This window comes from Heptranchias perlo, chromosome 10 (genome assembly GCF_035084215.1).
Source record: "Heptranchias perlo isolate sHepPer1 chromosome 10, sHepPer1.hap1, whole genome shotgun sequence".
Taxonomy (NCBI): domain Eukaryota; kingdom Metazoa; phylum Chordata; class Chondrichthyes; order Hexanchiformes; family Hexanchidae; genus Heptranchias; species Heptranchias perlo.
The window spans coordinates 11,224,494-11,239,026 of record NC_090334.1 but is presented as its reverse complement, the minus strand read 5'-3'; the positions used below and the strand labels follow the sequence as shown (position 1 = coordinate 11,239,026).

At 48.5% G+C, this 14,533-nt stretch overlaps 1 protein-coding gene across 4 annotated transcripts in view; it reads left to right on the top strand.

Moving 5' to 3' along the window:
• The window catches only part of mapkbp1 (mitogen-activated protein kinase binding protein 1), a 352,050-nt gene that overhangs the window by 234,149 nt on the left and 103,368 nt on the right, over positions 1-14,533 (top strand). For all 4 annotated transcript variants that reach the window (XR_010964161.1, XR_010964160.1, XM_067991220.1 and 1 more), the window contains exons 12-14: positions 3,072-3,163; positions 6,766-6,891; positions 11,774-11,844. Coding sequence is in view for 2 of the 4 variants with exons in the window: in XM_067991220.1 (XP_067847321.1) it covers positions 3,072-3,163; positions 6,766-6,891; positions 11,774-11,844 (289 nt within the window). In the remaining 2 variants the exon portion in view is untranslated. The remainder of the gene's footprint in view (positions 1-3,071; positions 3,164-6,765; positions 6,892-11,773; positions 11,845-14,533) is intronic.

Sequence of the window (14,533 nt, the reverse complement as noted above, 5' to 3'; positions counted from 1 at the left end):
GTGTACTGTACACCCTAACACTGGGACAGTGGGATACTCCTGACTGTAATCAGTCCAGTGCTATGTGTGTACTGTACACCCTAACACTGGGACAGTGGGATACTCCTGACTGTAATCAGTCCAGTGCTGTGTGTGTACTGTACACCCCAACACTGGGACAGTGGGATACTCCTGACTGTAATCAGTCCAGCGCTGTGTGTACTGTACACCCTAACACTGGGACAGTGGGATACTCCTGACTGTAATCAGTCCAGTGCTATGTGTGTACTGTACACCCCAACACTGGGACAGTGGGATACTCCTGACTGTAATCAGTCCAGTGCTGTGTGTGTACTGTACACCCTAACACTGGGACAGTGGGATACTCCTGACTGTAATCAGTCCAGCGCTGTGTTTGTACTGTACACCCCAACACCGGGACAGTGGGATACTCCTGACTGTAATCAGTCCAGCGCTGTGTGTACTGTACACCCTAACACCGGGACAGTGGGATACTCCTGACTGTAATCAGTCCAGTGCTGTGTTTGTACTGTACACCCCAACACCGGGACAGTGGGATACTCCTGACTGTAATCAGTCCAGTGCTGTGTGTACTGTACACCCTAACACCGGGACAGTGGGATACTCCTGACTGTAATCAGTCCAGTGCTGTGTTTGTACTGTACACCCCAACACCGGGACAGTGGGATACTCCTGACTGTAATCAGTCCAGCGCTGTGTGTACTGTACACCCCAACACTGGGACAGTGGGATACTCCTGACTGTAATCAGTCCAGCGCTGTGTGTACTGTACACCCTAACACCGGGACAGTGGGATACTCCTGACTGTAATCAGTCCAGCGCTGTGTGTACTGTACACCCCAACACTGGGACAGTGGGATACTCCTGACTGTAATCAGTCCAGCGCTGTGTGTACTGTACACCCTAACACCGGGACAGTGGGATACTCCTGACTGTAATCAGTCCAGCGCTGTGTGTACTGTACACCCTAACACCGGGACAGTGGGATACTCCTGACTGTAATCAGTCCAGTGCTGTGTGTGTACTGTACACCCTAACACTGGGACAGTGGGATACTCCTGACTGTAATCAGTCCAGCGCTGTGTTTGTACTGTACACCCTAACACTGGGACAGTGGGATACTCCTGACTGTAATCAGTCCAGCGCTGTGTGTGTACTGTACACCCTAACACTGGGACAGTGGGATACTCCTGACTGTAATCAGTCCAGCGCTGTGTGTACTGTACACCCTAACACTGGGACAGTGGGATACTCCTGACTGTAATCAGTCCAGTGCTGTGTGTACTGTACACCCCTCGGTAATTCAAAGTTATTTTTTGTGTTAAAAATGTAAATGACCTGAATGAAGTGACTTTGAATTAGCAGGAGTTGTCTATACTCTACACCTTGCATGTTTTTATTGAGACACCTACGTGATTGACAAAGGTCAATAGTGCACGATGTCTCTAAGTTTGAAAAGAGGAGAGCAGGGGAATACAGGTTCGGTGGCACCAAACTTGTAATTCAAAACAGAGAACTCTAAGACGTAAGGGGTTTCGTAATTTGCAGAAACTGGGAATTAATGAGATCGAGTCTCAGACTATGTGATCAGTCTTGACTTTAACACCGTGAGGATGTCAGGTGGAGTTTGAACGTATCGGACGACATAATTACAGGAAGCTCAGGAGGAACGATTGCAAAGTTTAGAGTCCAGGACACTCTGAAATTCCCATCATTTTTGAATAGGTCTGGCATTCGGCAGCGATCCCTCTGTAACCATGACAACAACTTATACAGCGCCTTTAACGTAGTAAAACACGCCAAGAGTGAGGAAATGGAAGCCAAGCCAACGAGGGAGAGATTAGGGAGGGAGGGGTGACCTAAAGATTGGTCAAAGAAGCGGTTTTAAGGAGGGTCTTAAATGAAGAGAGGGAGGTGGAGAAGTTTAGAGAGGGAATTCCAGAGAGCGGGGCCTCAGTGTGAAGGTATAACAGCCAGTGGGCATAGGGGAGGGCCGGAGTCAGAGGAACGGAAAGTTGAGGGAGATGGGGGGGTGGTGGGGGGGTGGAGACATGGGGTGGGTTGGGGGGTGGTTGGAGACATGGGGTCGGTTGGGGGCAGGTGGACTGTAAAAATAGTTGATTTTTGGAGCGGGACCACATCTCAGCTCCAACACTCCAGCTTCCGGGTTTAACCCAGGCATGCGGACAACAGACACCCGGAGGTCCTGTCCCCACTTAAAGCCGTCACTTAAAGGGACAGTGTACCTCATCACGATAATTGAGGCACTTAATTTTTTGTGTATTAGAAATGTCAAACAAATTTAACCTTGCCTGTTTGGGTTTCCCATCGCTTCCAATTAACGCCAGGTGAACGCAGGCGGGAAGGGCCGGATCTATGAGGTGAGGGCCTTTATTGCACTGCTTGTGGACCCAGAGGAGCAGGAGTGCTTCATCCAGGCCCAACAAGCTCACCTGGTCAACAGGACGACCCCCCCCCCTCCCCACTTCTGATGGAGGACGACCTCCCCCTCCCCGCCATTGGAGGACTGGTGCCCTCTCCCCCCTGACAGTGGACTCTCCGATCATCTTCAAGACCTACCTGAAGTCGTCCACGTCCTCCCACCCCTCCGATTTCTTCCCCCCGCCCCCCCTCCGATTTGCAGCTCCTTTCCCTCCCGACAGGCAGCCAGCTGTCAATCTGTCAGCCTGGCGCATGGGAAACACAGAAGCCCAAATACTTACCTTCGATAGAGTCGCGACCGCAGATTGCGACGCTATCATTTGGCTTCTGGGTTCCCCACGTGAATATCTACAGAGGCACTGGGTTCCCGGCTCAGAGCTTAAAATCATCCCCAAGGAGTGGCAAGGCCATGGAGGGATTGAAAACTAGAGCAATAATTTTAAATATATTGCCATGAGGGCCCAGCGCTAATGTCAGCAAAGACAGGGTAATGGGTGACTATCACAGTTAGGTCAGTTGTCTGCACTCAGTTATCCAGCCATCCTGGCCTAGGTCAATGGCACAGCCTGGAATAGACTGACCGACCTGTGTTGCATTGTGTCTGACAGGGTCCATGAACTACAGCTGCTGGGAGAGCTCCTTCAAGTTGAGGCCCATGACTCAGAGATCCTGTGTCTCGAATACTCCAAACCGGAAACTGGTAAGTACCTGTATGGAACCACTGCTTTCTATACCAGTGTTGCCCACTAAAAATCGCTGACTAGCTACAGGTGTAGCTATGGCGACACCGTTTTAACCACAAGCACTGATTTTAGTAGAAAATGCCTCACATCCACTCACACAGTACAGGTAAATGCACTTCACATGCGTATATTTAATTAACAAACACCTACCACCATTCAGTAACTAAGGAAGTAAAACACTTGCATACTCTACTTTTCATCTTACTGTTTTACCAACAAACGTACATGAAGGTTAAAGTTCACATGTATACACCGTGCGAATGAGTATTAAGATCACATGCCCAATAACATACTCATTTTTTATTTACTAATCAGAAATACAATTAGCCACATCTGAATTCCCAATTAGCCACATCTGGATTCCCAATTAGCCACATCTGGATTCCCAATTAGCCACATGTAGTACTGTTCTATACTGACATCTTAATTTGCCTCAGATACCCAGCGACTGAACCATGTAAAAAGAGGAAGATGCCAGGTTCAGGCTGCTCATGGTCAATTGACGTCAACCAGGCTGCTAATAGAGACACTACATTTCACCTCAGCGCTCCTGGGCTCGGGAGAGTTACAATCAGCCAAGGTTCCCACTCCTGATTGTTGTCCAGTGAGAATTGTGTGGGTGCGGACAAAGGGTGAAGATGAAAAGAAAGAACAAATTTGCATTTATATAGCCACTTTCACGTCCTCAGGACGTCACAAAGAACTTTACAGCCCACAGGTTACCTTCGAAGTGTGGTCACAGTTGTTTTCTAGGCAAACAGGCTGGCCAATTTGTGAATTGCAAGATCCCACAACAGCAATGAGATAAATGACCAGTTGATCTGTTTACGTGATGTTGGTTGAGGAATGACCTTTGGCCAGGACACCGGGGAGAACGCCCCTGCTCTCCTTCGAAAAGTACCATGAATTTACCTGAGAGAGCAGGCATGGCCTCGGTTTAATGTTCATCTGAAAGACGGCACCTCAATGCAACACTCCTTCAGTACCGCACTGAAACATTATCTGAGATTTTGTACTTAAATCCTGGAGTGGGACTTGAACCCATGATCCTCCAATTCAGAGGATAGAGTGCTACTAACCGAGCCGAGATGCTACTTAATCTGCCTCAGCTATGATATTCCCCTCTTCCCTTGATCAAATAGCCTTCTGGCGCTCATTGTCGAGGCTCACACATGAAGAATGGCCACCTGGGTGAGGAATTGTCGGGCTGCCGACCCCTGCCGCACCTTAGCCCAGGAGGTCAGCAGAAGAGGGGAGACATTTGGAGAAAAAACCACACTGACAGAGTTGGAGATTTCAGGCTAAGTCCATGAACCTCAGTGACTATACCCTGCCCCCGTGACGTCGCCGGTCGCACCCCCGTGACGTCGCCGGTCGGCGCCCCCGTGACGTCGTTCCCCCCCGTGACGTCGCCGGTCGGCGCCCCCGTGACGTCGTTCCCCCCCGTGACGTCGCCGGTCGGCGCCCCCGTGACGTCGTTCCCCCCCCCGTGACGTCGCCGGTCGGCGCCCCCGTGACGTCGTTCCCCCCCGTGACGTCGCCGGTCGGCGCCCCCGTGACGTCGTTCCCCCCCGTGACGTCGCCGGTCGGCGCCCCCGTGACGTCGTTCCCCCCCCGTGACGTCGCCGGTCGGCGCCCCCGTGACGTCGTTCCCCCCCGTGACGTCGCCGGTCGGCGCCCCCGTGACGTCGTTCCCCCCGTGACGTCGCCGGTCGGCGCCCCCGTGACGTCGTTCCCCCCCGTGACGTCGCCGGTCGGCGCCCCCGTGACGTCGTTCCCCCCCGTGACGTCGCCGGTCGGCGCCCCCGTGACGTCGCCGGTCAGCGCCCCCGTGACGTTGCCAGACGCTAACAGTAACCGACACAAGCTTTGTTAACCAGCACATTTAACTTCCACTCCTGTCATGAAGATTTGCTCCATAGCGAATACTGAATTACCACATAACTGTAAATGTTATAAAGGGAGATATTTTCACACTTTCTGGTTTTCTTAATTACTCCTACTTAGCCTGTTTTATATGTTTAAAAGTTTTGGATAGAGGTAGGCTGGGAGCAGCCATTTTGGGTGGAGCGTTCCCTCTTGTGACATCATGAATGGGGGGCAGTGGATTGTGAGCAGGAGTCTCTATCGGTGATGTCACTGGAGCGGAACTTGATGATGTCACAGGAGGAGGAAGTCCTACACAAAATGGCTGCTCCCAGGTTGCTTCTCACAAATAGTTTCAAAGCATGGAATGGAGCAGCAAAGAGGACATTCTATACAAGTATCTACCATTATAACATTTAGGATTTTGGCATACTTGGTGGAATGGATGGGCGTTTCCTATTGGGCTTGGGCCGACAAACACAAAACAGTCCCTAATTTGGCACTAATTGGCAACCTAACTCAGATGCCACAGGATGGTTGGTGTGGGAAAGCGAAGAAATGGTAGACTGGTGTAGTAGGGAGTCCTCTTCTGAGGTTGGGGCTGAGGCATGTTGTTGGTGCAGAGTAGAGGCAGCTTTACTCTGCATTTGGCTGTGCAATGCCTGAGCTGGGAGTGTTTGCTCATACTGTGTGCCAAAGCAGGGAAGAGTTCCATTCGCTTCCCTCTGCTTCCCCTTCCCTTCCCCGCCAACACTAACATCCCTCAATGAGCCCCCCCCAAAAATGTTAAAATATTTTTTTAAAAAAGCACAATGGGATAATGGTGCATGATTCTGTGTCAGGCATACAGCTTCAGCAGAGACAGGGCTAAAGCCCTGATTTCCAACCGTGTTCTCCACTAGCAAGTCTCCATGTCAAGAATCGAGCCTTGCAAATTTCCCCCCTACATACTTTCCTTAAAAACAGAGCTATCCTGTATGTATTAAGCTACAACGGATACAGGTTTGCGGCACCGATCCAGTCCCAGGATGCAAAGGTGGAATATAACCTAAGTTGTGCGACATTGCCCCCTCGAGGATGGCTACCTTGCAATCCATGGCCAGGGTTCCTGTATCCTCCGTGTATTTTGCATACGACTATGGTGTCAGCTCTTTGGGCTCCGTAAACTTGAGCTCATCCAAAACTCTGCTGCCCCGTGTCCTAACTCGCACCAAGTCCCGTTCACCCATTGCCCCTGTGCTCGCTGACCTACGTTAGCTCCCGGTCCAGCAACACCTTGATTTTTAAAATTCTCATCCTTGTGTTCGGACCTCCCTATCTCTAACCTCCTCTGGCCCTATAACCCTCCGAGATCTCTCCATTCCTCCAATTCTGTCTCTTGCGCATCCTCAATTTACATTGTCCCATCATTGGCGGCCGTGCCTTCAGCTGCCTCGGCCCTAAGCTCTGGAACTTCCTCCCTAAACCTCTCCGCCTCTCTACTTCTCTCTCCTCCTTTAAGATGCTCCTTAAAACCTACCTCTTTCCTGTCCTAATATATCTTTATGTGGCTCAGTGTCAAATGATGTCTGATAATCGCTCCTGTGAAGTGCCTTGGGACGTTTTAATACGTTAAAGGTTCTATATAAATGCAAGTTGTTGTTGTTGGGCCTGTTTTTGCCCAACTTTTAACTCTTTCCTTGTCCATTACCAGGCATGAAGTTGCTGGCATCTGCCAGTCGGGACCGTCTGATCCACGTGTTAGACGCGGAGAACGATTACAGCCTGCTCCAAACCCTGGACGAGCATTCCTCCTCCATCACTGCCATCAAGTTTACAGGTACCCGCGTGTGTGTACACGTCACGCTCGATGTTGTCTGGGAACCGCCAATTACAGAACGACGCCCGGCCCTATTACCAGCCGCGCAACTTCGCCACCTCGTACTGCGGTGCTGTGTGCTTCCTCCTCCCCCGCAGGCGTTTGCTCATCGGTTTTGGGGAGGGGTAGGATGCTGAGAGCAGGCGGTGCCAAATGTGGAGTCAAGCTGGAAGGTGGATCCTCACTGAAGCTCACCCCCTCCGTTCCCGTTACCACAATTGGTCATTGCAGAGAATGTACAGCACAGAGACAGGCCATTTGGCACAACTGGTTAATACCGTTATGCTCCACATGAGCCTCCTCCCTCCCTACTTCATCTAACCCTATCAACATATCCTTCTATTCCTTTCTCTCTCATGTGTTTATCTAGCTTCCTCTTAAATGCATCTACACTATTTGCCTCAATTACTCCTTGTGGTAGCGAGTTCCACATTCTAATCACTCTCTGGGTAAAGAAGTTTCTCCTGAATTCCCGATTGGATTTATTAGTGATTATCTTATATTTATGACCTCTAGTTCTGGTCTCCCCCACAAGTGAAAATATTTTCTCTGTCAACCCTATCAAACCCCTTCATGATTTGACAGAACTCTATTAGTTCACCTCTCAGTCCTCTCTTTTCTGGAGCAAAGAGCCCCAGCCTGACAAATCACAATTGACATGTGACAATCAAGGGGTTTAATTGGTTTATTTTTAAAATAATAAAGATTCCATACCACTCTTGAAGAGATGACAGTGTTGGTGAAGAAACAGTGAAAAGTGCAAGCAGAATATTCTAATATAATAAAGCAACAGCTACGGGTACGGTAGCATAGTGGTTATGTTACTGGACTAGTAATCCAGAGGCCTGGACTAAAATCCAGAGTCATGAGTTCAAATCCTGCCACGGCAGCTGGCGAATTAAATTCAATTAATTAAATAAAAATCTGGAATTAAAATACGAGTATCAGTATCAGTAACGGTGGCCATGAAACTACCGGATTGTCGTAAAAACCCATCTGGTTCACTAATGTCCTTCAGGGAAGGAAACCTGCCGTCCTTACCCGGTCTGGCCGATATGTGACTCCAGACCCACAGCAATGTGGTTGATTCTTAATTGCCCTCTGAAATGGCCGAGCAAGCCACTCAGTTGTAAAATCTCGCTACGAAAAGTCAGAATAAGAATAAAACCGGACGGACCACCCGGCATCGGACCACTAGGCACCGGACACGACAACGGCAAAAAAACACCAAGCCCAGTCGACCCTGCAAGGTCCTCCTTACTAACATCTGGGGACTTGTGCCAAAATTGGGAGAGCTGTCCCACAGACGAGTCAAGCAACAGCCTGACATAGCCATACTCACAGAATCATACCTTTCAGCCAACGTCCCAGACTCTTCCATCACCATCCCTGGGTATGTCCTGTCCCACCGGCACGACAGACCCACCAGAGGTGGCGGTACAGTGATATACAGTCAGGAGGGAGTGGCCCTGGGAGTCCTCAACATTGACTCTGGACCCCATGAAATCTCATGGCATCAGGTCAAACATGGGCAAGGAAACCTCCTGCTGATTACCACCTACCACCCTCCCTCAGCTGATGAATCAGTCCTCCTCCATGTTGAGCACCACTTGGAGGAAGCATTGAGGGTAGCAAGAGCACAAAATGTACTCTGGGTGGGGGACTTCAATGTCCATCACCAAGAGTGGCTCGGGAGCACCACTACTGACCGAGCTGGCCGAGTCCTGAAGGACATAGCTGCTAGACTGGGCCTGCGGCAGGTGGTGAGCGAACCAACACGAGGGAAAAACTTACTTGACCTCGTCCTCACCAATCTACCTGTCGTAGATGCATCTGTCCATGACGGTATTGGTAGGAGTGACCACCGCACAGTTCTTGTGGAGATGAAGTCCCGTCTTCGCACTGAGGACACCATCCAACGTGTTGTGTGGCACTACCACCGTGCTAAATGGGATAGATTCAGAACAGATCTAGCAGCTCAAAACTGGGCATCCATGAGGTGCTGTGGGCCATCAGCAGCAGCAGAATTGTATTCCACCACAATCTGTAACCTCATGGCCCGGCATATTCCTCACTCGACCATTACCAACAAGCCAGGGGATCAACCCTGGTTCAATGAGGAGTGCAGAAGAGCATGCCAGGAGCAGCACCAGGTGTACCTCAAAATGAGGTACCAACCTGGTGAAGCTACAACTCAGGACTACATACATGCTAAACAGCGGAAGCAACATGCTATAGACAGAGCTAAGCGATTCCACAACCAACGGATCAGATCAAAGCTCTGCAGTCCTGCCACATCCAGTCGTGAATGGTGGTGGACAATTAAACAACTAACGGGAGGAGGAGGCTCTGCAAACATCCCCATTCTCAATGATGGCGGAGTCCAGCACGTGAGTGCAAAAGACAAGGCTGAAGCGTTTGCAACCATCTTCAGCCAGAAGTGCCGAGTGGATGATCCATCTCAGCCTCCTCCCGATATCCCCACCATCACGGAAGCCAGTCTTCAGCCAATTCGATTCACTCCACGTGATATCAAGAAACGGCTGAGTGCACTGGATACAGCAAAGGCTATGGGCCCCGACAACATCCCGGCTGTAGTGCTGAAGACTTGTGCTCCAGAACTAGCTGCGCCTCTAGCCAAGCTGTTCCAGTACAGCTACAACACTGGCATCTACCCGACAATGTAGAAAATTGCCCAGGTATGTCCTGTCCACAAAAAGCAGGACAAATCCAATCCGGCCAATTACAGCCCCATCAGTCTACTCTCAATCATCAGCAAAGTGATGGAAGGTGTCGTCGACAGTGCTATCAAGCGGCACTTACGCACCAATAACCTGCTCACCGATGCTCAGTTTGGGTTCCGCCAGGACCACTCGGCTCCAGACCTCATTACAGCCTTGGTCCAAACATGGACAAAAGAGCTGAATTCCAGAGGTGAGGTGAGAGTGACTGCCCTTGACATCAAGGCAGCATTTGACCGAGTGTGGCACCAAGGAGCCCTAGTAAAATTGAAGTCCATGGGAATCAGGGGGAAAACTCTCCAGTGGCTGGAGTCATACCTAGCACAAAGGAAGATGGTAGTGGTTGTTGGAGGCCAATCATCTCAGCCCCAGGGCATTGCTGCAGGAGTTCCTCAGGGCAGTGTCCTAGGCCCAACCATCTTCAGCTGCTTCATCAATGACCTTCCCTCCATCATAAGGTCAGAAATGGCGATGTTCGCTGATGACTGCACAGTGTTCAGTTCCATTCGCAACCCCTCAGATAATGAAGCAGTCCGAGCCCGCATGCAGCAAGACCTGGACAACATCCAGGCTTGGGCTCATAAGTGGCAAGTAACATTCGCGCCAGATAAATGCCAGGCAATGACCATCTCCAACAAGAGAGAGTCTAACCACCTCCCCTTGACATTCAACGGCATTACCATCGCCGAATCCCCCACCATCAACATCCTGGGGGTCACCATTGACCAGAAACTGAACTGGACCAGCCATATAAATACTGTGGCTACAAGAGCAGGTCAGAGGCTGGGTATTCTGCGGCGAGTGACTCGCCTCCTGACTCCCCAAAGCCTTTCCACCATCTACAAGGCACAAGTCAGGAGTGTGATGGAATACTCTCCACTTGCCTGGATGAGTGCAGCTCCAACAACACTCAAGAAGCTCGACACCATCCAAGATAAAGCAGCCCACTTGATTGGCACCCCATCCACCACCCTAAACATTCACTCCCTTCACCACCGGCGCACTGTGGCTGCAGTGTACACCATCCACAGGATGCACTGCAGCAACTCGCCAAGGCTTCTTCGACAGCACCTCCCAAACCCGCGACCTCTACCACCTAGAAGGACAAGAGCAGCAGGCGCATGGGAGCAACACCACCTGCACGTTCCCCTCCAAGTCACACACCATCCCGACTTGGAAATATATCGCCGTTCCTTCATCGTCGCTGGGTCAAAATCCTGGAACTCCCTTCCTAACAGCACTGTGGGTGAACCGTCACCACACGGACTGCAGCGGTTCAAGAAGGCGGCTCACCACCACCTTCTCAAGGGCAATTAGGGATGGGCAATAAATGCTGGCCTCGTCAGTGACGCCCACATCCCATGAACGAATAAAAAAAAAAAAAAAAATTTGCATTTATATAGGGCCTTTAATGTAGAAGAGCATCCCAAGGTGCTTCATAGGAGCGTTATCAGACAATAATCAACTCCGAGCCCTAGAAGGAGGTATTAGGACTGGTGACTAAAAGCTTCATTATAGAGACGGTTTAAGGAGCGTCTTAAAGGAGCACAGGAAGGTGGAGAGGTCTAGGGAGGAAGTTCCAGAGCTGAAGACATGGCTGCCAATGGTGGGGTGAAGTGAGTGGGGGATACAGAAGAGGCAAAACGAGAGTGAATCGTTCCCTTTTACCGTGGTGTGTATTGTACATGTATAGGAGCTCACACTGAGGCACACCTGAGGCACAACCAGACAGGGGTGAGATGTCCATATATAACCATATGCATTTTCACATCTGAATTGACGTGGTGTGTGTGTGTGTTCCCAGCATTTGCTGGTTGTACTGTGAGGCAGTGCCTTACTCTGGGTACAGACAGAACAGTGCGGAATTGTCCCAGCAGTTTAATTTGCTTTGCATGCTGTGTCCTTCCTGAACAAACAGGCTGACGGGTGAGTTGGCCGAAGGCTGCTAAGTCCATGGTGAAATGATTCATTGCTGTCATTGCAGCAGGCCTCCCCGGGACCCAAGAATCTGCTGTTTTCATTCCTGTTCAGTGAAACTGGAACACAATTAGATACTAAGCCAATGCCATGGGAACTCACTCACCTTCCTTTTGTCTTTGCAGCAAATCATGGGAGCGTCAGGATGATCACCTGTGGTGCAGACAAGAGCATTTACTTCCGGACAGCACAGAAGGTAATAGATAGTGACGCTGTACTTACACATACCCGGGAGTGAGTGACAGACCGGAATCTAATCGAGGGGTTCAGATAGTTTTTATATAGAATAATGGATACCCGGGAGTGAGTTACAGACTGGAATCTAATCGAGGGGTTCAGATGGTTTATATATAGAATAATGGATACCTGGGAGTGAGTTACAGGCTGGAATCTAATCGAGGGGTTCAGATGGTTTATATACAGAATAATGGATACCCGGGAGTGAGTTACAGGATGGAATCTAATCGAGGGGTTCAGGTGGTTTATATATAGAATAATGGATACCCGGGAGTGAGTTACAGGCTGGAATCTAATCGAGGGGTTCAGATGGTTTATATATAGAATAATGGATACCCGGGAGTGAGTTACAGGCTGGAATCTAATCGAGGGGTTCAGGTGGTTTATATATAGAATAATGGATACCCGGGAGTGAGTTACAGGCTGGAATCTAATCGAGAGGTTCAGATGGTTTATATATAGAATAATGGATACCTGGGAGTGAGTTACAGGCTGGAATCTAATCGAGGGGTTCAGATGGTTTATATATAGAATAATGGATACCCGGGAGTGAGTTACAGGCTGGAATCTAATCAAGGGGTTCAGATGGTTTATATAAAGAATAATGGATACCTGGGAGTGAGTTACAGACCGGAATCTAATCGAGGGGTTCAGATGGTTTTTTATAGAATAATGGATACCCGGGAGTGAGTTACAGGCTGGAATCTAATCGAGGGGTTCAGATGGTTTATATATAGAATAATGGTTACGCAGGAGTGAGTTACAGACTGGAATCTAATCGAGGAGATCAGATGGTTTATATATAGAATAATGGATACCCGGGAGTGAGTTACAGACCGGAATCTAATCGAGGGGTTCAGATGTTTTTTTATAGAATAATGGATACCCGGGAGTGAGTTACAGGCTGGAATCTAATCAAGGGGTTCAGATGGTTTATATAAAGAATAATGGATACCTGGGAGTGAGTTACAGACTGGAATCTAATCGAGAGGTTCAGATGGTTTATATATAGAATAATGGATACCTGGGAGTGAGTTACAGGCTGGAATCTAATCGAGAGGTTCAGATGGTTTATATATAGAATAATGGATACCTGGGAGTGAATTACAGGCTGGAATCTAATCGAGGAGATCAGATGGTTTATATATAGAATAATGGATACCTGGGAGTGAATTACAGGCTGGAATCTAATCGAGGGGTTCAGATGGTTTATATATAGAATAATGGATACCTGGGATTGAGTTACAGGCTGGAATCCAATCGAGAGGTTCAGATGGTTTATATATAGAATAATGGATACCTGGGAGTGAGTTACAGGCTGGAATCTAATCGAGGGGTTCAGATGGTTTATATATAGAATAATGGATACCTGGGAGTGAGTTACAGACTGGAATCTAATCGAGGAGATCAGATGGTTTATATATAGAATAATGGATACCCGGGAGTGAATTGCAGGCTGGAATCTAATCGAGGGGTTCAGATGGTTTATATAAAGAATAATGGATACCCAGGAGTGAGTTACAGACTGGAATCTAATCGAGGGGTTCAGATGGTTTATATATAGAATAATGGTTACCCAGGAGTGAGTTACAGACTGGAATCTAATCGAGGAGATCAGATGGTTTATATATAGAATAATGGATACCCGGGAGTGAATTGCAGGCTGGAATCTAATCGAGGGGTTCAGATGGTTTATATAAAGAATAATGGATACCCAGGAGTGAGTTACAGACTGGAATCTAATCGAGGGGTTCAGATGGTTTATATAAAGAATAATGGATACCCAGGAGTGAGTTACAGGCTGGAATCTAATCGAGGGGTTCAGGTGGTTTATATATAGAATAATGGATACCTGGGAGTGAGTTACAGACTGGAATCTAATCGAGGGGTTCAGATGGTTTATATATAGAATAATGGATACCTGGGAGTGAGTTACAGACTGGAAACTAATCAAGGGGTTCAGATGGTTTATATATAGAATAATGGATATCCGGGAGTGAATTACAGACTGGAATCTAATCGAGGGGTTCAGATGGTTTATATATAGAATAATGGTTACGCAGGAGTGAGTTACAGACTGGAATCTAATCGAGGAGATCAGATGGTTTATATATTGAATAATGGATACCCGGGAGTGAGTTACAGACCGGAATCTAATCGAGGGGTTCAGATGTTTTTTTATAGAATAATGGATACCCGGGAGTGAGTTACAGGCTGGAATCTAATCGAGAGGTTCAGATGGTTTATATATAGAATAATGGATACCTGGGAGTGAATTACAGGCTGGAATCTAATCGAGGAGATCAGATGGTTTATATATAGAATAATGGATACCTGGGAGTGAATTACAGGCTGGAATCTAATCGAGGGGTTCAGATGGTTTATATATAGAATAATGGATACCTGGGATTGAGTTACAGGCTGGAATCCAATCGAGAGGTTCAGATGGTTTATATATAGAATAATGGATACCTGGGAGTGAGTTACAGGCTGGAATCTAATCGAGGGGTTCAGATGGTTTATATATAGAATAATGGATACCTGGGAGTGAGTTACAGACTGGAATCTAATCGAGGGGTTCAGATGGTTTATATATAGAATAATGGTTACCCAGGAGTGAGTTACAGACTGGAATCTAATCGAGGAGA